General features: G+C 32.3%; 1 protein-coding gene across 1 annotated transcript; it reads left to right on the top strand.

The window, feature by feature from the left end:
* Positions 1–9,330: 9,330 nt before the first annotated feature.
* Positions 9,331–21,132, top strand: LOC112789499 (protein MICRORCHIDIA 2). Its single transcript, XM_025831431.2, has 18 exons — positions 9,331–9,734; positions 9,982–10,056; positions 11,519–11,553; positions 11,806–11,884; positions 11,980–12,069; positions 12,550–12,625; positions 13,614–13,692; positions 13,793–13,921; positions 14,975–15,073; positions 15,749–15,859; positions 15,963–16,112; positions 17,588–17,680; positions 18,032–18,083; positions 18,180–18,291; positions 18,948–19,182; positions 19,905–19,996; positions 20,630–20,672; positions 20,764–21,132. Exons 1-18 carry the CDS (start codon positions 9,452–9,454, stop codon positions 20,854–20,856), a joined length of 1,926 nt encoding a protein of 641 aa, XP_025687216.1. The 5' UTR covers positions 9,331–9,451; the 3' UTR covers positions 20,857–21,132.
* The last annotated feature ends 1,966 nt before the right edge of the window (positions 21,133–23,098 follow it).

The raw sequence follows: 23,098 nt of genomic DNA, 5'->3' as shown, positions 1-23,098 counted from the left end.
CAATATAATTGGTATACAATGTATACAATGGTGGTTAATACAAAAATAATTAGCACTTTTAAAATTAGGATAAATGTAGATAATTTTTAATTTTAATTTATATTAGGCCAAATAAATAGTCTATCAAATAACCCATCGTACATATTATACTGATATTTTTATTTATAAATAATAAAATTAGATATTATTTTATTATTCTCAAAATTTTTTGAATATCAATTTAGTATTTATTTTTTTATATTGATTAAATATGTGTAATATGCTATTATTTCAGGTTTTGGTGTTTTTCTTTGATATCACATTATTGTAATATCTATTCTTTGTTTTTCTTTTTTTTTAATTGATATTAATCAAATTAAAAAGGTTCGATTTGTACTTTTAAATTTTTTATTTTTGAAAATAAAAGTTGGATAGTCTGATTTCAAGCCACAAAAACTGCACATAATAAAAGAAACAGATGATTACAAGCCAAATAATATTAACATTAAATCCGACACAAATACTTATTTAATGAAAACATACCTAACCTTCTTGAAGATTATCCAATGACTTCCTAAAGTGAGCATGACTAAGAAATCTATAGCGTCGATCTGCACGTTTCCAGTTACGCCACCTAACATGATTTTATTTCATTAACACAATTTCATTCTAAATATGAAAATACCATGTTAGTCAATAATTTTACCTGTTTGCAGGCATAAAACTACAGGGTTTCCTAGAAATCGGCGCAAGAAATGATAGACGGATCCAAGTCCAAACTAGTAAAAGTGTTAGTGGACCATTGATTTTCTTGCAGTCAAAACAAGATACCCAACATAACGTTATGTACAGGTGTGCTAAGCATGCCGATCCCCAACTATACTATCCGATACTGCCAAAATCACGAAGCAAAGGTAGAAACTTCCATTGCACATCTGCCCCAAACTTGTGTGCAAACAAGATCATACCAAATAACAACATAATGTGGCACTTCATGTACCTCTGAATGCTGTTTTCATCAATCAATTGTAAACGATCTTTTAAATCCCGAAACCACGTCAATTTTAGGAAGCTTTCTATACAGTCTGACTTTCTCGGTGCAACCCCGAATTGATGCAAATACTCAGCCTCTAAGGTTTCGTGACTACTAATAGTCACTTTTGTCACTAGAAAATCGTTTGTCGAAAGACCAAGAATAACAGCCACATCTTTCAGTGTCACAGCACACTCACCAATTAGAAGGTAAAATGTCCGTGTGTCTGGGTGCCACTTCTCGATTAGAGTATTTACCATTGCTTTTTGACATTGAACTATTCCAATCTAAGAAACGTGATAAAAACTGATAAACCATAAATGCTCTTCCACAATTAGATTGTACCGATTCAGAAGCAGTAGGTAATTACATGCCAATTCCGTAAACTCTATAAAAATATAACAAAATATTAGTCAAATAATTAATAATTACTAATTTACTACTAAAAATTAATAATTTTCTAATAATAGTAACTAATTTATTAAACTAATACTAAACTTACTATTAGTTAACTAATTTAGTAACTAGCATGTATGCATAATACGACTAACCTATCAATTATTTAACTATCATTATTAAAAAAATAAAAAATTTAACTACACAAAACATATTAATTAAATATCTAACAATAATTATTAATTATTAAAAATACTAAAAAATAAATTTATTTTACTAAATTCATTTTATTAAACTCCACAATAATAATAATTTAACCTCTAAATTTAATTAATTAAATTAAAAATTATTTCAAATGTGTTTTTAATTTTAAAAAATCATGATATTATTATTCATATTAAATATTTTAGTAAACTGTTTTCTAATTTTTTAATAATTAATTATAATTTTTATAATTATTACAACAAATTCTAAACATATATTTTTTTATTAATATACTACATTAGTTAGTCCAAACATTATTATTCATTAAAATGTTTACTAACTAAATTTGAATATATATGTCTAATTATTACACTAATTATCATTAACAATATTAATTTTTAACATTATTTATAATATTTCTATTACATAAAAAAATTTAAAAAACAAACTTACATAATCAAAATAGCAGAAATAATTGATAATTGTTGTAAAATAAATAAAAGATATGTAAAATAAAGATATATAAATAGAAGACTCTAGTATTAAAATAATTAGCTCAATAATAATTTATATATATATAATAATATTATATGTTGTATTGTATATATATATATACAAAGATAGAAAGAAGTATTAAAAATAAAGAGAGAGAATTGCATTTATTTATTGTTACTATCTCAATATAATAAAGATGATTAATATTGCTATTAATATTATATGTAAAGAGTAATAGAAAATAGAATTTAAAATACTTATAAAATAAAAGAAGAGAAAGAATTGTAGTAGAAATATAAGGAGAAGAGTATTTGATTGTAACATAAAGAGAGAATAGATTTCTTATTACTTGCTTTTCACTGTAAAGAGAGAGAGAGAGAAATAGAAACAGACTTTATAATAATATATGAAAGAAGAGAAAAGTAGGAATATTTGTTATTGCTGTGTGTAAAAGCATACGAGGATACTTGCTATTTATACATGAAAAATGATACCACTTTCAACTTTTATTTATTTCCATTTGTCTTCTAAATGGATTCATTTAGTCTTGAGAATGAAATCCACCTAAGCCTTGCGTGGTTATCCATGGTCATCCACTTTTATCACAACACTCCCCCTTGGATGACCATTTAGGATTATTACCTCGTTAAAACCTTACTAAAAAAAACCCAGTGGGAAAAAACCTTAGTGAAGGAAAAAGAGTACAATATCCTTTAGTGATAGGGACTGCCTCATTAAAAATCTTGTCAAGAAAAACCCAATGGAAAAAAAAACCTGACCAAGGAAAAAAGAGTACAGTCTCCCCCTTTTGTCGATATCATTTAATGTCTCGAAATCGGCGCATCCCAATCTCATGTACCAATCTTTCAAAGGAGGATTTTGGGAGTGACTTTGTGAATAAATCAGCCAGATTGTCACTTGAGCGGATCTGTTGGACATCAATTGTCCCCTGATTTTGAAGATCATGAGTGAAAAAGAATTTGGGAGAAATATGCTTTGTTCTGTCGCCTTTGATGTATCCGCCTTTAAGTTGAGCAATGCATGCTGTATTATCTTCAAACAGGACAGTTGGAGCTATCTTATGATCAATCAGTCCACATGATGACAGAATATATTGAATCAGACTCCTCAGCCAAAAACACTCGCGACTAGCTTCTTGAATCGCCAGTATTTCAGCATGATTAGAGGAGGTTGCTGCTATCGTCTGTTTCGTGGACCTCCATGATATAGCTGTACCACCATATGTGAACAGGTATCCTGTTTGAGATCTTCCTTTATGTGGATCAGACAAATATCCGGCATCTGCATAGCCAACTAATTGTGACTTAGATCCATAGGGATAAAACAATCTCATATCAACCGTTCCATGAAGATATCGAAAGATTTGTTTGACTCCACTCCAATGTCTTCTGGTTGGTGAGGAACTATACCTTGCTAGTAAATTCACAGCAAATGATATATCAGGTCGTGTATTATTAGCAAGATACATTAGCGCTCCAATGGCACTAAGATATGGTACTTCAGGACCAAGGATATCTTCATTTTCTTCTTTAGGACGGAATTGATCATTTTTCATATCCAAAGATCTTACGATCATTGGAGTACTTAATGGATGTGACTTATCTATATAAAATCTCTTCAAGATCTTCTCTGTGTATGTTGCTTGATGAATAAAGATCCCACTTTTTATATGCTCAATCTGCAGGCCGAGACAAAACTTAGTCTTTCCAAGATCTTTCATCTCAAACTATTCTTTTAGAGTTTTTATAATTGTTGGAATCTCTTCAGGAGTCCCAATGATATTTAAATCATCAACGTACACAGCAATAATAATGAATCCAGATGCAGTTTTCTTTATGAAAACACAGGGGCAGATATCATCATTCTTGAATCTGTTTTTGGCCAGATACTCAGTAAGACGATTATACCACATTCGTCCAGATTGCTTTAGACCATATAAAGATCTTTGCAATTTGACTGAGTATAACCCTTGCGAATATTCATTGGATGGTTTAGATATCTTTAATTCTTCAGGGACTTTCATATAGATATCCCGATCTAATGAGCCGTATAAATAGGCTGTTACCACATCCATTAAATGCATATGCAGTTTATGATATGCAGATAAACTGACCAAATAACGCAAAGTTATCGCATCCACTACAGGGGAATACGTTTCTTCATAATCTATACCGGGTCTTTGTGAAAAACCTTGTGCCACAAGTCGGGCTTTGTAGCGCACGACTTCATTTTTCTCATTTTGTTTTCTCACAAATACCCATTTGTATCCAACAGGTTTTACATCTGCAGGTGTACGGACTACAGGTCCAAAGACTTCACGTTTTGCAAGTGAGTCTAATTCTGCCTTCATGGCTGCTTCCCATTTTGGCCAATCATTTCTTTGTCGACATTCTTCAACTGATCTTGGCTCAAGATCCTTATTTTCATGCATGATATTCAATGCCACATTATATGCAAATATTTCATTGACAATTGTCTTATTTCGGTCCCATTTCTCTCCTGTAAAGACATAATTTATCGAGATCTCGTCATTTTCACAATTTTCAGGTACCTGAACGTCTTCTGGCGTTAATATTATATCAGAATTTTGGACAACTGCAGGTGTCTCTACTATGTCTTTTTCAACAGGAATATTATTTACCTCTTTTCTCTTTCGAGGATTTTTGTCTTTGGAACCGACAGGCCTGCCACGCTTCTGGCGTGAATTTGCTTCAGTGGCTACTTGTCCTACTGGGACATCAATTCGAATGGGGGCATTTTCCGCTGGTATATAAGATTTGGTAATCCTCTTTGTATCGGAAAATGCATCAGGCAATTCATTTGCTACTCTTTGCAAATGTATAATCTTTTGAACTTCCAGTTCACATTGCCCTGATCGAGGATCTAAATGCATCAACGATGATGCATTCCAGTTAAGTTTCTTTTCAGGAAGCTTATTCTCTCCCCCTAATGTTGGAAATTTTGATTCATCAAAATGACAATCCGCAAACCGGGCTTTAAATACATCTCCAGTTTGTATCTCAAGATACCTCACTATAGAGGGAGAATCATATCCAACATATATTCTCAATTTTCTTTGGGGTCCCATTTTGGTACGATTAGGTGGTGTAATGGGAACATATGTCACACACCCAAATATTCTTAAATGGGAAACATTTGGCTGCTGGCCAAAAGCTAATTACATAGGAGAGAACTGATGATAACTCGTTGGCCTCAAACGAATAAGTGCTGCGGCATGTAAAACAGCATGCCCCCAAACTGAGGTTGGAAGATTTGTTCTCATAAGTAAGGGTCTAGCAATTAATTGGAGGCGTTTAATAAGTGATTCTGCTAACCCATTTTGTGTGTGAACATAAGCTACTGGATGTTCAACACTTATTCCATTAGCCATACAATAAGCATCAAAAGCTTGGGAAGTAAATTCACCAGCATTATCAAGACGAATTGCTTTAATTGGATTTTCTGGAAATTGTGCTTTTAATCAAATAATTTGAGCCAGTAATCTCACAAACGCCAGGTTGCGAGAAGATAATAAGCACACGTGTGACCATCTCGAAGATGCGTCTATCAGGACCATAAAATATCTAAAAGTTCCACATGGTGGATGAATAGGTCCACATATATCACCTTGAATCCATTCTAGGAATTCAGGGGACTCAAATCCAATCTTTACTGGTGATGGCTTTAAAATTAACTTTCCCTGAGAACATGCAGCATAACAAAATTCACTAATTTTAAGAATCTTCTGGTTCTTTAGTGAATGTCCATGAGAGTTTTCAATAATTCTCCTCATCATGGTTGTTCCCGGATGATCCAGTCGGTCGTGCCAAGTTATGAATTCATTTGGGCTAGTAAACTTCTGGTTTACAGTGGCATGTGATTCAATTGCACTAATCTTGGTATAATACAACCCAGATGAAAGTGAGGGTAATTTTTCTAATATAACTTTCTTATTTGAATCATGAGTTGTGATACATAAATACTCATGATCTTCCTCATTTATTGTCTCAACATGATATCCATTTCGGCGAATATCTTTGAAACTCAACAAGTTCCTCAGAGACTTGGTAGATAATAGTGCATTATTTATTATAAATTTTGTTCCTCTAGGAAACAAAATTATAGCTCTTCCGGAGCCTTCAATCACATTACCTGAGCCAATAATAGTATTAACATATTCCTCTTTTGGCACAAGATGGGTAAAATATATATCACTTTTGAGAATAGTGTGCGAACTTGCACTATCCGCAAGGCATACATCTTCATTACATATCCTTGCCATTTTCTTCAAAAACAAATAATAATAAAATGAGTAGTATGCTCAGTTAAATTGAATACTTGATCAGAATTATTTTTCTAAGAAACACTGTACATAAAATAATGTCATATACTAAAATTTTATTTTAAAACATAACACATTTAATGATTTCAAAATTCATAAACATTAATATTTCATTATTTATGTACATCACATTTGAAACTTAAATACATAGAAAATAAAACTTAACAATAAGTTCTTTACATTATTTATTTACATAGATACTTCACAATCCCACATATTAAACTATTCCATCATTGATCAAATGACCAATATTTCCTTCAAGATCCTCAAAGAAATCAGATACATCATAATGAGTGGTGGAGTTCTCAGCATCATTTGAAACAAAATTTATTTCCTTTTCTTTGTCGTTCTTTTTCAAAGATGCCTGGTAAAGATCGACTAGGTGCCTTGGGGTACGACAGGTACGTGACCAATGGCCCTTTCCACCACAGCGGAAACACTTCTCCTCGGTTGATTTATTCTGCCCGATATTCCTTTCTTTATCCCACTTCTGGTGAGATCCTCTCTTTTGAACATAATTCTTTTTCCTTCCATAATTTTTCTTGTTATTAAAAGCTTGCCATTTACCTCTTCTAGGGTAATGATTTGCCGCATTTACTTCAGGAAATGGGGCGGCGCCAGCTGGGCGCGCTTCATGATTTTTCAATAACAACTCATTGTTGCGTTCGGCAATAAGAAGGTAAGAAATTAACTCAGAATATTTTTTAAACCCTTTCTCTCGATACTGCTGCTGCAGGAGCACATTCGAGGCATGGAAGGTTGAGAAAGTTTTCTCCAACATATCATGATCAGTTATTTTTTTCCCACACAATTTCATTCGTGAGGTGATTCGAAACATTGCAGAATTATATTCATTTATAGATTTAAAATCTTGTAAACGCAAATGCGTCCATTCATATCGGGCCTGAGGAAGTATCACCGTTTTCTGATAATTATACCTTTCTTCAAGGTCTTTCCAAATATCTGCAGGATCTTTTAATGTAAGATATTCATTTTTCAATCCTTCGTCAAGATGACGACGAAGAAAAATCATGGCTTTAGCTTTATCCTTCTGGGATGCATTATTTTCAGCCTTAATGGTATCTTCAAGATCCATTGAATTAAGATGGATTTCAGCATCTAATATCCATGATAAATAATTGTTTCCAGATATATCAAGAGCATTGAATTCAAGATGAGATAGCTTCGACATAATGAAAATATTACCTGAGTATTCCTAAAATTTGATCTGAGTCTCGTGCTGATAACGTGTTGTAAAATAAATAAAAGATATGTAAAATAAAGATATATAAATAGAAGACTCTAGTATTAAAATAATTAGCTCAATAATAATTTATATATATATAATAATATTATATGTTGTATTGTATATATATATATACAAAGATAGAAAGAAGTATTAAAAATAAAGAGAGAGAGAATTACATTTATTTATTGTTACTATCTCAATATAATAAAGATGATTAATATTGCTATTAATATTATATGTAAAGAGTAATAGAAAATAGAATTTAAAATACTTATAAAATAAAAGAAGAGAAAGAATTGTAGTAGAAATATAAGGAGAACAGTATTTGATTGTAACATAAAGAGAGAATAGATTTCTTATTACTTGCTTTTCACTGTAAAGAGAGAGAGAGAAATAGAAACAGACTTTATAATAATATATGAAAGAAGAGAAAAGTAGGAATATTTGTTATTGCTGTGTGTAAAAGTATACGAGGATGCTTGCTATTTATACATGAAAAATGATACCTCTTTTAACTTTCATTTATTTCCATTTGTCTTATAAATGGATTCATTTAGTCTTGAGAATGAAATCCACCTAAGTCTTGCGTGGTTATCCATGGTCATCCACTTTTATCACAATAATAATATAAAATTCAGTATAATTAACATTTTTACATTTTTACTTCCTTAACATTATAATTATTTTTTTTGAAGGTTTAAAAAAGAGTTATAGCGGAAAAAAAAGAGAAAAAATAGTGACTGATGTTGAAAAAAAAAAGACTTCAAAAAGAGAGAGGAAGACTTTAGAAAAGGGGGTCATGTTCGTATAAAGGTATCATCGTATCAGAGACCAACGCATGTGAAACATGTGGTTGGGAGAACACAAATCAAACGATTTGATTTGTGTACCTTAAATCAAACAAATTCAATTATTTTTTCTAAATTTGAATCGTCCAATTTCTTTAATCTAACACTACAGACACCTTAAACCTCCTAGAATAGCCCGCTTCCATATTTAAATTAAGAAGTAGGAGTAGGGAGTAGGAACTAATTGGATTATAGATCTAATAAACTTTGTTATACACCTAACCCTTTTAAAGCGAGGCCTGGCCTAACTTACTCAGTTTCCTCTAGTCATTGAGTTTAGCTAACTGTTTAATTTTTGGAAATAGATTATTTGATTATTTTAATTGTTAAAAAAATTGAGAGCGTAAAGTATGATTTTTAATTTTTTATTATTTTTTATATTTATTTTTATTCTACTTATAAGTGTTTGTTTGAGTGTCATTATTTTGTTAAAAAAAGATTTTTTTAATAATTTTTTTTATTTTTTAACGTATTTGGCAAATTTCTAGTAGTAAAAATAAAAGTACTAAATAAAAAAAATATTTTTTTTTGAGAAACTGTAATTTATATCTTTTCTAAAAGATATTTAAAAAAAAATATTTTTTATGTAATAAATAAACAAAAAAATACTTTTATATTGTTATACCCAAACATAATTAATAAATAAAAAAATCTTTATATAAAATATTCAAACATAAAATTATTTTTACTTTTTTATAAAAAGATATTTTTTAAAAGCTCATCCAAATAAATCCTTATTAAAGGTGAAAGATCCCATTTACTCTCTCAATTGTAAAAAAAAATTTGAGGAGGATTCGTTCCCAATTGTGTGTCCAAAATTCTCGAGGGAGTCAGGGTCCTCATTTCGGAGTTGAGTAGTTCACACACTTCCAATTTCCACGGCCATGTCTCTCACTCGCAACTCAGATAAAATCGACCTCCCCGTCGTCGAAGTCGCAAGCGACTACGAAGATGCTGTGGCCTCGGCCGCACGCCCCCCATCCAATGGCGGTTCAGCCAGGAAGTCTTCACCGGCGTCGACCGCACAAGCCCAGCTTCAGCGGCAGAAAACTGGCGCGTCAAATTCAGCGCTGTCAGCCTACGAAGGAGAAACCATTCGTTTTCGAAGCTTCTGGAAGGCCGGGGACTACGTCGTTGGTCCCTCTTCGAAGCCAGCACCCTTTGAAGGCACAAACACACAACCCTTAAGCATCTTAATTTCCCTCTCATTTTATTCAAACCACCATTTTAACGTTCCAAAACTGCAGTTTACACTCCTTTCTAATTTTTTTTTTCTTTTGAATTGTTTTCTTTTGCTTGTTACTATTCATTTTGTATATTCTTCTTGTTCTTCTTCTTCTTTTATTTATTTATGTATTTTGGTCTTTGTTTTAAGTTCACATTAGGTCTGTCACTGATTTTGCCCTAATTGCAGGTCACCTGGAGCATGCTCGAGTTCATCCCAAGTTTCTGCATTCCAACGCAACTTCGCATAAGTGGGCTTTTGGGGGTGTGCTTTCTTTGAATCACTTGTTTTCATCTTATGCATACACTTTCTCGTTTTTTATTACTAGGGTTTGCTAACATTTGTGTTAGGGCACTACAATAACAATAATAAAGCCTTATCCACTAAGTATAGTCAATTACACGGATCAAATGATGTCATTGAGTACTATCATGATCATGTCTATATTGTTTACACATTTCGCTAGTCTACCTTCCATCTCATCCACCACCCTAATTAACTTATGCTATGTCGATATTTTCCCCATATGTCCAAATCAGACAAGATTCTACCATCTTTTCGACAATTGGCCGCTCATCCATCTTAGCATCCTTGTCTCTGCCACAGTTAACTTATGTCATCTTCCCCCTTTATCGTCCAATACTCTGTTATGTATAAAATAGCTGGTTTAATGACAGTGCCATAAAATTTACTTAAGTTTTGAAGGTACTTTTCTCTCAAGTATAAAAACCAGATGCACTCAGTCATTTTGACTGACATGCTTGAACCTTATGTTTAACATCCTCTTCAATTTCTCCATTATCTTATATGATACACCAAGACGCATAAAACACTTTACTTGTGATAGTTTCTCCAATTTTTATTTCAGGATTAGTGTTAGGGCACTAATGCTAAGTAAAATAAATAAGTTGTTAGTTTCATAATTTATTTTTTCTATGATAACTTACCACTTTTTAATTCTTTAACAGATGTCCTTGGGGCCATCCATAGCCTCAAGCTAGTTTTTCTCGAGCAAAATTTAAAATGTAGTGTTGTATAAAAGAGTGGAAAAATAAATCCGTTTAGTTCTGATTATTTGAAAAACATTTTTACAATTTGATTTTTTATATTGTTGAGAAAAAGCTGAACTTATTTGAATCAATAGCTACAATGCTTAGCTTTTTCAAAATGGCTGAAAAATTATTATTATTGTTATTATTATTAGTTATTTTATAAAATTTAGGCAAATATGTGAAAATATGTTTGCTAGAAGCAGTTCTGGTTGTAACCACTTGAGAATTTGGTTGCTTGAGTCAGGTTAAGCTGCATAGCAACTTATGCTCTTTAGACTTTATGAAATGTGAACAATGTAATAGCAGTATCTTGAAAACCTTCTTTCTGAATGCCATGATGTCACGTTTTAGATTGTTTCCCCAGATTGTTTCTAAGACTGGATTTTTCCAAAATGAAAATGTTGAGCTGTCATCCAAAGACTTATTTATAGAATTTGAACCTTATCATCGTGCCAAGACTTACCCTCTAATGAGAGGAAAAGCGAAAAGAAAATGATATGTCAAGTTGCCTTTGGATAGCAAGAAGAATGTTTTGGAATCTTTTAATTTTTTATCCCTTTCTTTTTCAGCATGAAGTGAAGACTTCTTTGTGTTATGCGTTTGATAGTTAATTGTAGACTTCTTGTTTATCATAAATTACACTTCTATTCATGTGTGCTTTTCTTTGTTGGCAGCAATTGCTGAACTGGTGGATAATGCCGTTGATGAGGTATGGTTTAAGTTTTATGACATAATTTTAACAGTTGCATAATTTCCTTTAATTCTTATTATACTGTGTATTTCATTGCTTCTGCACCTCTATTACCAGTTTCATAACACATAGTTTATTGTTGTTGCTTACTTTAAGTAGAGAAAATGTTTTTAGTTGCCATTTTGTTGGAGCTTCTGAATAAGCTATTTTGACACTGTTGCTTTTGTAGAAATGACATGAATAGTTTCTGAATTTCCTTTGTACTTCTAGATTCAAAATGGTGCAACCTTTGTAAAGATTGATAAGATTGATATCATGAAGGATAATTCGCCAGCATTATCTTTTATAGGTAAGCTATTTAAACAAGCGTAATTTTTACTGTTGTAGTCCTTTTAGTTGGCTATGCCGAAAAAAAAAAAAACAGAGCTCATGTTTCCTTTGCAGATGATGGTGGTGGAATGGATCCTGAAGCAATACGGAAATGCATGAGCTTGGGATATTCCTCAAAGAAGTCAAAAACAACAATAGGACAATGTAATGATCTTCCCTTTTTTGTATATATGTTCCGGATATACCTTGTAAAGTCTTGATTACCTTAATATTTTCTTTTGTATATGATTCTAGCTTATAAGGATGCATGTTCTTGATATATGTTTCTAGCTTATAATTATAATGATGCATGTTGCTGTTGATCTAACTGACGATGTTAAATAGCTATATCCTTACATGGTTATTTTGTTCCTTCCGACTTCTCTAATTTCTTTAGTCCAATATGCAGGCTTAGACATCTTGGTGTCATGGAATGAGCTTTCCTTTGTTTCAGGAAGGCAAAGGAAAAATGAATGATATATATAGTGATTCTATAACACAATATAGTTGTGCTATTAAGTTTCTTATCTTTTTTATTTTTATTTTTTTTGGCCTTAGTATTTACTCATTGTTTTACATTATGGAAGTATCTTATGTTGAAACCTTAGTTCTTTATAAAATAAGTTACATCTTGTGTTGTTGTAGATGGCAATGGATTCAAGACTAGTACTATGAGACTGGGTGCCGATGTTATTGTTTTTAGTCGTGCAAAACATTCAGGGTACCTTCCTTTCTCAAATTCACTCATTTTTAGTCCTATCTAATCTTGTGCCTACTCATCTATCTTAGCATCTTTATCTCCATGACATTCAGCTTATTCTCTTGTTTAGCATGTAGTCCTATGAAACATTGTCAGTCTATACCATGTCAAGAACAATAAAACAAAATGATATTTTGAGAAAATAAAATTGACACAAGCATCACAAACATAAGGGAGAAAGCACACATACAAACAAAAAGCATGAACACCAGTGTAGTTAGGTCTCAGGAAACTGGTGGGTAAGAAATTTTAGTTCATACATTTGTTTATCACTGAAAAGATATCTGTTGTCACTGTAAATAAACAGCCTCAGTCATCTTTGAACTGTACCACCTCAAATTGAGACATAATGATTTAGGCTTGGTGTTTAAATTGTTTGCAACAAGCTAGGAACTTGAAAAACAAGTATTGTGAGGACTGAAGAGAAGAACTCTCTCCCTACCAGTTCTGTGAAGTATATTTTGTCTTATAGACACTTAATTTTAATGTTGTAAACTTTGTTTATTGTCTCCTTTCCTTAACAAACCAACTTTTTTTGTCATCTTCTTAATGGGTGTTATACTCTTCTTGTTTCATAAGAGTCGTTATTATACTGTACATTTTCTTTTATCTTCCTCAGTTCCTTGTAGTGTCTCTGCTGCACTACAATGTTTCATTCTCATCTCATTAAACTTATTTGTTTCTTGTTTTTCCATTTTATTGCAATAAGATGTCATCTAGTAGTAGAATTTTCTCGGGTTCATAGTTACTGATAATTGGGTGCAGGTGCAGTGTGCACACATATAGATTTATAGGGTACGAATTATGTTCATGAACTATTTCAGTTCTCTGCAAAACTCGTGTTAGTTTTATTATGCTGGTGTAACGAGATCTTAATGTTCTTTGGTTTGGACCTAATAGTTGTTGATAAGAGTTTATTGTTTTGCATTTCCTATATTTTGTCTTTCAGCCGGGCCACACAAAGTGTGGGTCTTCTATCTTATACCTTTTTGCGGATAACTGGGCAAGATGATGTGATTGTTCCAATGGTGATACTTTCTTTTCAAATGTTCAAATATTAAGTACTGAAAATTTTCATTTTTTTATTTTATATTTTTATGGTTTGTTTCGTTTTTTTCCTCCTTTTAGATAGATTTTGATATATCTGGCAACTGGGCTGAGCCAATTATTTATAGCTCACATGATGATTGGTCAGCTAACTTGCAAACAATTCTTGATTGGTCTCCCTTCACATCAAAGGAGGAGCTCATGCTTCAGGTTTGTATCATTCTACTGTATAAGTGTATATTTGTTGAAGCTTTATCGAATGAAGACTCTGGTTTTTCTGGATAAGTTATCTTTTATTTTTGTTTTCTTTTTTGGTAATACTTTAGTAGCTGATCTTGGAAAGGGACAATGCCTGAGAAACATGTAATATGGAGCAGTTTGTGCAAAAAATATGCACTCCAGTGAGAGCCAAGCCAGGATCTTGTTGCAAATAAACTTTTGTGCCAAAGAGACTGGCTTAAAGATACTAGTTATGTGTTGGTTTGGATTGGCTTTTTTGGAGAAAAAAAGTATTTTTTTTTTCAAATTGAAGTACTTTTGTTCAATTTTAAACCTCTTTGGATACATCTTTTAAAAAAGGCAAATTATTTGCTTTTTCTAAAAGTTAACAATACCTTGCTTTAGAAAAAAACAGAAGCAAAAGGCGTTTTTAATACTTGAAATTTTTTTTTAAAAGCCTATCCAAAAATGTGAAATAGCTTTTATCTATTAAAAAAATATATTTTTAAAAAAAATGAAAAAAATAAGTATTTTTTCGAAAGCCAATCCAAACTGACTCATAGTCCAACCATATACAACAGTTGTAGCTTTGTTTGCTTGTTGCCACAAGATTTTACCTTCTTAATACAGGCCATACGCAACCTTTCCAAAACGTCCTTCACTTGATTCTGTATGCTAGCCAAGGAATTTCATCTTGATTCTGTGTGCGATGATATTTTTTGGACACTTAGAAAAAGTTAGTTTGCCGCTGTTTTCTTTTTTAAATTTAAATTATTTATTTTTTCGTTTGTGTGTGTATATTGAAAAGGAAGAGAAAAACCAGTTAGTTGCTTACTGTGGTTGGGTCTAATAACGTTTTAGTTTTTCTATGATGCTGATACGACTTCTCAGTTTCTCACTAAAACACTTGCGCTTCTAGCAGCAGATGATTTGTGCATTAAGTTTAATTTGTCAGTCATATTTATACACTTTGTTCTACATTTGATAAAGTTGTCAAGTTTTGTGCCTCCTTTTACTGATAAGTTTATTTATATTACTTCTCAGTTTGATGATATAGGATCTCATGGAACCAAAATCATAATATATAATTTGTGGTTGAATGATGAAGGGATATATGAACTGAGTTTTGATGACGATGCTGAGGTATGTTGTGCATCTTTTTGATATATTAAATTTGTTCTTTTTTCCCTTTCTTTTGGAGGGGGAGGGGGGAGTGGGGGACTTAATCTAACTCTTTACTGTTAGTGTTAGCAGAAAAATATACAAATATATCTTTGTTAGCATGTCTTGAAATGTATCTTTACTTTAGAGAAATTGAGAAAAAGAGAAGGGAGGCTGCCAACGAATTTATTTATTGAATTTTTGATAAAACAGTTTTCTCGCAATTGACAAAGGATGAATATCAAAGGTTCAGGAGGACAAGGCCTCATTTTTATAAGAATAATATTTAACAAAAGTGAAAAAATCAATGAAGTTTTCCAATTTGTGGTAATTCTGACTAAGAAATTGATGGAGCTGTAATAGAAAGAGTGAAATAAAAGAAGGGGGGGGGTCCTTTTCTTTTTCTTTTTTCCTTGAAATAACTGCAGCTTGTATTATTGGGGTTATTTGAGTTTCAATATCATACCCAGTCCTAGGAAATATATAACTTCTGAACTTAATGTTGTTGTCAATGCATTCATGTCGCAGTGACCAGTGAGTGCAGTGGTAGTCTGTGCATCTGAACTTCTGCATGCTAGGAGTTTCTTTAGATATTTAATTACTTTGATATCATTCATCAACATGACAGCAGTCACGATCTGCTTTAACTTTGTTCAGGATATCATGCTGAGAGATGAGGCTAATCAGGGTGGAACAGTGAAAAAATTGAAGAAAAAAGTTGTTGAACTTCAGTCGCATGTTTCTTACCGCCTCCGTTTTTCATTAAGGGTAAATGTTATATGCCGAATCTTTTCAACAATTTTAATTATCTGCTGCAGGGGGGGGGGGTGTGTATATATGTATATTCTGATTTACCCTTTAAATGTTTCAGGTGTATGTTTCAATGTTGTACCTGAGAAAATTTTCCAACTTCAAAATCATATTAAGGGGAAAACCTGTGAATCAGTTTAACATTGCAGATGAGTTAAAGCATTCTGAAATTGTTAGGTACAAGCCCAAGCTAGCCGCAGCAGCAAAGGAGGTGAGGCCCATGATATGAGAGTTCAGATTTTGAATTTCATAAAAAGGAATTTCATGTAGCACTACCTTGAAAATTGATACACTTCATGAAATATCATTTTGTTGATAAAATATAAACTGAGAGCCTGCATGACATAACTTGTTGATATTCATCATGTTTTCATAAATTTGTTCATTGATAAATTGAAGCATTCATTTCATATAAATCCAGAATAAGTGGCTCATTACAGGAGTCCTCCCAATAATATTGTGTTTAAAGGATTTCCAAAGCAAATATATAGTGTATTGAATGCTGAATACTTGGGATTTTGATTTCCAACCATTAGATTAAAAATACCCTTTATAAATCCTGTGTTCATTATACTTACCGGTGTTCTAGTCCTATGTATTATTATGTACTATTTGTTTATTTGGGTGCCATTATTTTAGTACAAATATTTGTTTAAATAAGAAATGTACTTTTAATCTGTATTGACATGCTAGGTAAATTTTAAAAGTAAAATTACTAGAAAAGAACTGAAAGATTTCTTTGAGAAGCCATAAATGAAGATATTTTAACATTATCTTATTATAAATTAGTATCACAACATCTGTCATGAATCATATCTATCTTTAGACCATTTTATTTAAATTTCTTTAAGTAATTTGCCATAATGCCCTCTAGTTTTGTTAGATTTACCTTAACCTATAGTTGTAGGACTACCTTCCAGCTGATCTACTCTATTGAAGTGGGTCTCTAAAAGTGTTCTTCAAACCTGTTCATAACATCTAAGGCAAGATCCACTGTTTTCTAAATAATTTGTACTACCTCAACTCTATCTAATGTTGTAATTCCTGCCCAATGTGTAGTCCCAAAAACATTGCAAATATACCCTTATTCCCTTAACCTATGGTGGTACTTTGTTTTTCTCTAAAGTAATATCTGGGTCGTTTAAGACATTGGAAATAAGATAGATACTCAAATCTCATGACTTATGGTGTATTATTCTTGATTCACTTCTAAGTACCAAACTGACATTCCATGTACTCCATCTTATTTTATGTTATGTAAACCCATGCTCTTCTCAAAGCTTTTCTCTGGCTCCGCAACTCATCATTCTCATTTTTTCTTTTTGTTGATTTCCTATTTGGACTTTTTTATTGCAGAAAGCATGTGCCACTACCTAGTCTTAAATATGTTGAATAAATATATCCAGGATATTGAGAAAATTTATAAATTATATCCAAATGTACTATAAAGTTTGCTTTGTTAAAGTAAATATCTTTTAAGAAAGGATCTATTTGGAGAAAATAATCTAGATGAGCCTTGATTGTGATGGACGTATATTATATTCTTTATGAATATGTGACCTCCACTCGCACTTGGTGTGGTTTGTTTCTTACTTTTTGTTTCTAAAATTTAAGGGTTTCTTGATTCTCTTTCCTCCTTTTCTTTCCCATTGCAATTTGAAACTAATCTCTTTCATATTCTTTAAGGTTACTGTGAATACGACCATTGGATTTGTCAAGGAAGCTCCTAATCTTAACGTGTCTGGATTTAATGTGTACCACAAAAATCGCCTAATTAAGGTATTTTTCTGGTTATGTTTTCAACTCGATTTTATATCTTCTCTCATTTGGGAAAACTCTTCATTTCTTTTCTTTTGACCTTTGGAAAGTATCGTCTTTCATAATCAAAGAAATGAAATGTTGAATGTTCAACTTGAAAGCTACAAATGAATTCAACTACAAACTCGATTTTTACCTTAACTTTTTAAGTCTTTCAACTGATACTTGATTTTTAAATTTTGGTGAAGACAAATGACAGAACGTCAGAACTTTACATTGTTTGTTATCATAAGTATGACTTAAGTAGCAATTTGTTTGCTATTTATTTATAATTCTGATGGTCTCGTGACTAACCTTTTTGTGAGCATGCAGCCCTTCTGGAAAGTAGTACCAGATGGTTCATCAAAAGGGATGGGTGTTGTTGGTATTTTCCTGTTCTTAAAACTGTTGAGCCCTCTGTGTCTGCATTTACTTCAATATTTCCATGTTTTCTAGTTTACTGACATATTGTAATATGTAGGGGTTCTTGAAGCCAATTTTATGGAACCAGCACACGACAAGCAGGATTTTGAGAGATCATTGCTTTTCATAAGGATGGAAGCCAGGCTGAAACAAATGACAATGGATTACTGGTTTGTGACTGTATAATAAATATTTTATTTTAATTTTATATAACAATAATTAAACTTATAGTACATATGTAGCTAAGGAAGGGAAGAGGAAACATTGAACCTGACTCGGTCATTTTTAGTGTGCATTTTTGTTTCTGATTTTCAAAGAAGTGGTTTTGCTTTTATTAATTAATTAATTAATTAATTAACCTGAAAAATGCTGAAAACTGATTTTTATAAGAAGCTACTCGTTTTAGCTACTCCTTGAGGAATTTTGTGATGTAAGGCGGAAAAAAGGAGTAAACGTCCAAATTGGTCCTCAACGAATTTTAGATTGAACATTTCTGTTTTCAACAAGTTTTTATTCTCTAGAAGACTTCGAAAATTACTCCTGTCAGACAGATTGGTCTCTTAATTGCTTTCAGTCAAATTTTTTAATGTGAACGTTGGACAAATAAGTTCCTAAGAATTTTGTATGCAAGACAATTAGGTCTCCAAAAAATCTAGACTAGTATGCTGTTAATAGATGATATTGTAAATGTTCGTAAGAGGTTTTTGATAAGTCTTTTCTAGAATATCCATATATTAAGATCGAAATTTTTTTTATTTAAATGATGTACTCCTCTCATATTATGATGTTGATATTCATTTGGTGAAATTCGTTTCGGACTAGACAGGAAAGCTTGCTGTCACTTGGTTGGATATCAGCCACTAAATTTCAAGTCACAAAGTGCGCAAAAGGAACGCCAAATTCAAAAGTCTGCTCGACGGTCAACTTATCCTCAGATTGAATTGCTTGATGATGAAGAGGAAATTAATTTTGCAGTTGGCCATGGAGAAAATCCAAGTTCAGATTACTCAATTGTGAATCTTCCAGCAAACGGCATGCGGCCATTGAATCAGGGGCAACATGTAAGTAGCTGATGTAGTTTGCAAAAGCAGTGTGTCAGTCTTTTATCTGATATAGGGTAACATGCAGTATTGGCTTCTATATGAACCTAACTCGGAAGAAATAATAATTTGATTGGTGTGAATCTTAACCAAAAAAATCTGTTAGAAAGTTGGAGCATGTCCATAGTTGTTTCTATGCTTGTGTTTTCTTTGTAGATCTTGTAACTGGGTACAAAGTTATGAGAAGGAGAATTATTAAATGTTCTTGGATTGTTATGTGAGATTGTGTTCATTTCATTCAAATTAGCATTGCAACCACGATTTATAGTTGGATCTTTTGCCTTTTAATTTAAACATAAAATCCAAGGTTGGATAAAGGAAGTGAGTTGTACATCTACCATGAGATGTAGCTGAGATGTCATGTTCTAAATGGAATGAGTATAATTTTGTCATGACGGGAATATATAATAATTTCTCAAGATAATAGAAGACAACAAATTTCATAAGTCCCCAGAACCAAGCCTTATTTGAATTGGTTGATAGTGGTTGCATACTACTTGAAAAAAAAGAAACCGTCACCCTTTTCTAGGCTTAGGAATGCCCATGTAAAATGTTGACTTGGTTTCAACCAAACCAACAAAAATATTGTGTTGTATGAATCTTCTGAGCAGGTTATGTTTTTTTTCCGTGCATAAGCATGTGAGTTTTTATGGATCAAGATCATGTATTGTTTCTTTTAACAGGGTACGTCTGATAAGATATCAACGTCTGTCGTAACTGCGGGATCCATTTCTATTGATAAAATCTGTGAAGAGAACATAGAGCTTTTCATGAGGTAAATATCATTTCAAATTGTTTATGGATACAAACCAATATTTTTTTTTCCATTTTAATCCCTGCTATAGCTATTGTCTAGTTGTACACTTTTACTTGATTATTCAAATGTAAAAAATTAGAACAACAACTTTCTCTGGTAGTATTGCATTAGATAGTAATTTTTTACTTTATGAAGTTCAGCATGCAAGCCTAACATGATAGTGATTTTGATCTAACAATTTGGTTGATTATAATGGCCACCCTGAAGTTACACTTGGGTTCTGAGACAGAAATAGAAAGACAAGAGACAGAAGATATTTTTATCCGCAATTTAACGAAATACGTAAAATAAATGAATTCTGTTATATATATAGTGCATGCTATGGTGGCTTTGGTGTCTTAAAAAGTGTTACTGAAATTAAAGCAACATTTTTTTTACTATTTAAATGCTTTTTAATTTAAAAAATTAAAGAAAAAGCATGATCAAAATGTAGAAAAAGTGACATTAATTTAAACAACACTTGTATAGGCATCATAGACACTATAACCATAGACACCATAGACTCCATCACACATATGTGTGTGTGTGTGCAGTTTGTTATTTTAAGTTTCCATCGTTGAATCGAGTCCTCAATAAACTCTCTATCTACAGGTTTGAGGAGTACAAGATGAAGGAGATAGAGTTGATCGAGACGGTAAAAGCTAGATAACAAAGTTTGATTATTATGGTTCAAATAGTTATTGCATATTTATATTTGATTGTGTCGTTTTGCTGACGTAAAATAGGTAGAAGTCTTGGAGGCGGAGTTGAAAGAAATCCAAAGCAAGTCCGCTGAACTTTCTTCACTCTTAGAGGCTAAGAGGAACCATAGAGCTTGATAGTGACATGTTGACGCATTATGTTTGCGCCAAGAAAGGGAACATTTTGTGAACCACGCGCCAATGTTACAAAGGCAAGGCTTCTTGTTACTAGTTTAGAGTATACTAGAATCTAATTGGTCCAGGATACATGATTTCTAGTTATTGGGAATCTAGTTATCAAAACCGAATCTTGGTGATCAATCATTTTGCAGAACACACTTTTAAATTTGAAGCACTGTTTTGTATATAAACATTTGGTTAGAGTAATATTAAGTGTACAAAACTTTTAACTTACTAACCAAGTCACAGCGGCCCCACCATGTTGTGCATTGCCTAAGCTTTCCAGTCATTATAAGGCCCATATAACAGGTGATAAGAGAAATCCATACTTACACAGAACTATGTAGGACTGTCAGTTGTGTTTGGTTACTTGGTTAGTGTGTATTTTGAGACGTAGTGATATAGATATAAAAGATATGAACATAAGAGTACATATACTTTTTAACTTGTTTTGATGTGAGACACTACAATAAAAAAACACATGCAAATCAAATGTCAAATTTGCTCTTAGACTATTGCTCTTTCTCTATAAAAAATTAAGTGGGCCTCACTTAGCTAGTTCAAGAGATAAAAGTTGCCTCATACTTATAAAGATTATCACTGGATGCTCTAATACCATATAAGAAATTAAGTGGGTCTAATTTATCTCAAAAGTTTTTTTTTCTTTTTTGGTTTACCCAAATGGTATCTCCCAACCCAGGTTATGGACTAATCTGTCGCGGATTTAAGCTCCATTTAAAGGTCTGTCGGTGGTCAATGAGTTGCTGCATGCACAAGGCGGGTTCGAACTCCCGACACTTGTTTAAGCGGACGAATGAGTTGATCACTCGACCAACTCAAGTTGGTTAATTTATCTCAAAAGTTAGCTCAAGAAGTAAGGGTTGTTTCACATTTATAATGATTATTAGACTTTTAATTTTAGATATGCGGGACTTAATATTCTACACCAACACAACATTGATTTTTTAATCTCTACTAAAATCAATCACTTTCAAAAGCTCTAAATAGATGACAAATTTAATCCAAAAATAATATAATTTAAAAATGATTATATAAAGACCAGAACACAAATTTAGCCCTTTCTCTACTATAAAAACGGTTTGAATCCGCAACATTTATATTAGAAAAACTGCCTTGGTTTTTTTTTTTATGAACATATCTATTGACTCAGTGAGAGGGAAAGAGGGAGGGAGGAGAGGCAGCGACAAGAGAGAAAGAAGAGAGGCAGCGGTGATAGGAGGTGGAGGAGGAGGGAGAGGTAACAGTGATAAGGAGAGAGGGAGGAGAAATAAAAAGGTGAGGAAGGGGTGCATGGATCCTCAATTTTTTTTTCTTTTCAATAGTTTTGTCAAGTGTGATATTTTAACATTTAATATTTTTTTAATATATTTTCTTTTGGTCCTATTTAAGAAATATATAATGAGAGATTATATTTTATAATAACAATTGGGAGGAAAAAAATGATCTATTCTCAAGGAAGAATAAGAGTGTAGAAGATGAAGGATCGGAAATGGAACTATGAAATGGAGGGACAGTCAAATCAACTCTTAATATAAGTGAAAAGTTTTAATTTTACTTCTAACAATGATAAGATTGGAAACTTTTAGGTGTACAATTGGAATTTTTCAACCTTAAGAATGAAATTTAAAGAATAAAAGTAAAATGTTTGGTAAACGTTAGAGAGTTAAAATAATAAAATTACAGTTTAGGCTTGTTATTTGAGTTGGTTAAGCCGCCGAATGAAATGAGTCTAAAAAGGGGGTGGTTTGATGATGATGTCTCATACCTGTATGCTTTTCATTGAAAAGAGGTCAGCAATTGGCAGTCACGATAGCGATTTGAACCTGACATGTCTCATGGCCACAAGTCCATAACTTGCAGTTCAAAATTATCTGAAAACACCAAATACAGGCCCACGCTGATCATAACTTCAGATTTCGTAGTCATTTTCTAAGACAGGGTTATCGTTAGTGCTTTTTAAAATAATTGCGCGCCCAATGAGCCTTAAGTTACACGGCATTCTGCTTCCTTCTCATTTTAAAGATTTCGGGTTCAACTCCTACTAACATCAACCAAAGAGAAAAAAATTAATAAGTATACGAGGAGTATGTGAGTATATTACTTGTATCTAGAATTGGAAATTGTCCAATCCACCTAACAAAAAATAAAAAAATAAAAAAATAATTACGTGAAATATAGC

This window comes from Arachis hypogaea, chromosome 1 (assembly GCF_003086295.3).
Source record: "Arachis hypogaea cultivar Tifrunner chromosome 1, arahy.Tifrunner.gnm2.J5K5, whole genome shotgun sequence".
NCBI lineage: Eukaryota > Viridiplantae > Streptophyta > Magnoliopsida > Fabales > Fabaceae > Arachis > Arachis hypogaea.
Note: the sequence above shows the minus strand (reverse complement) of the source record. Positions and strands in the feature narration are given on the sequence as shown.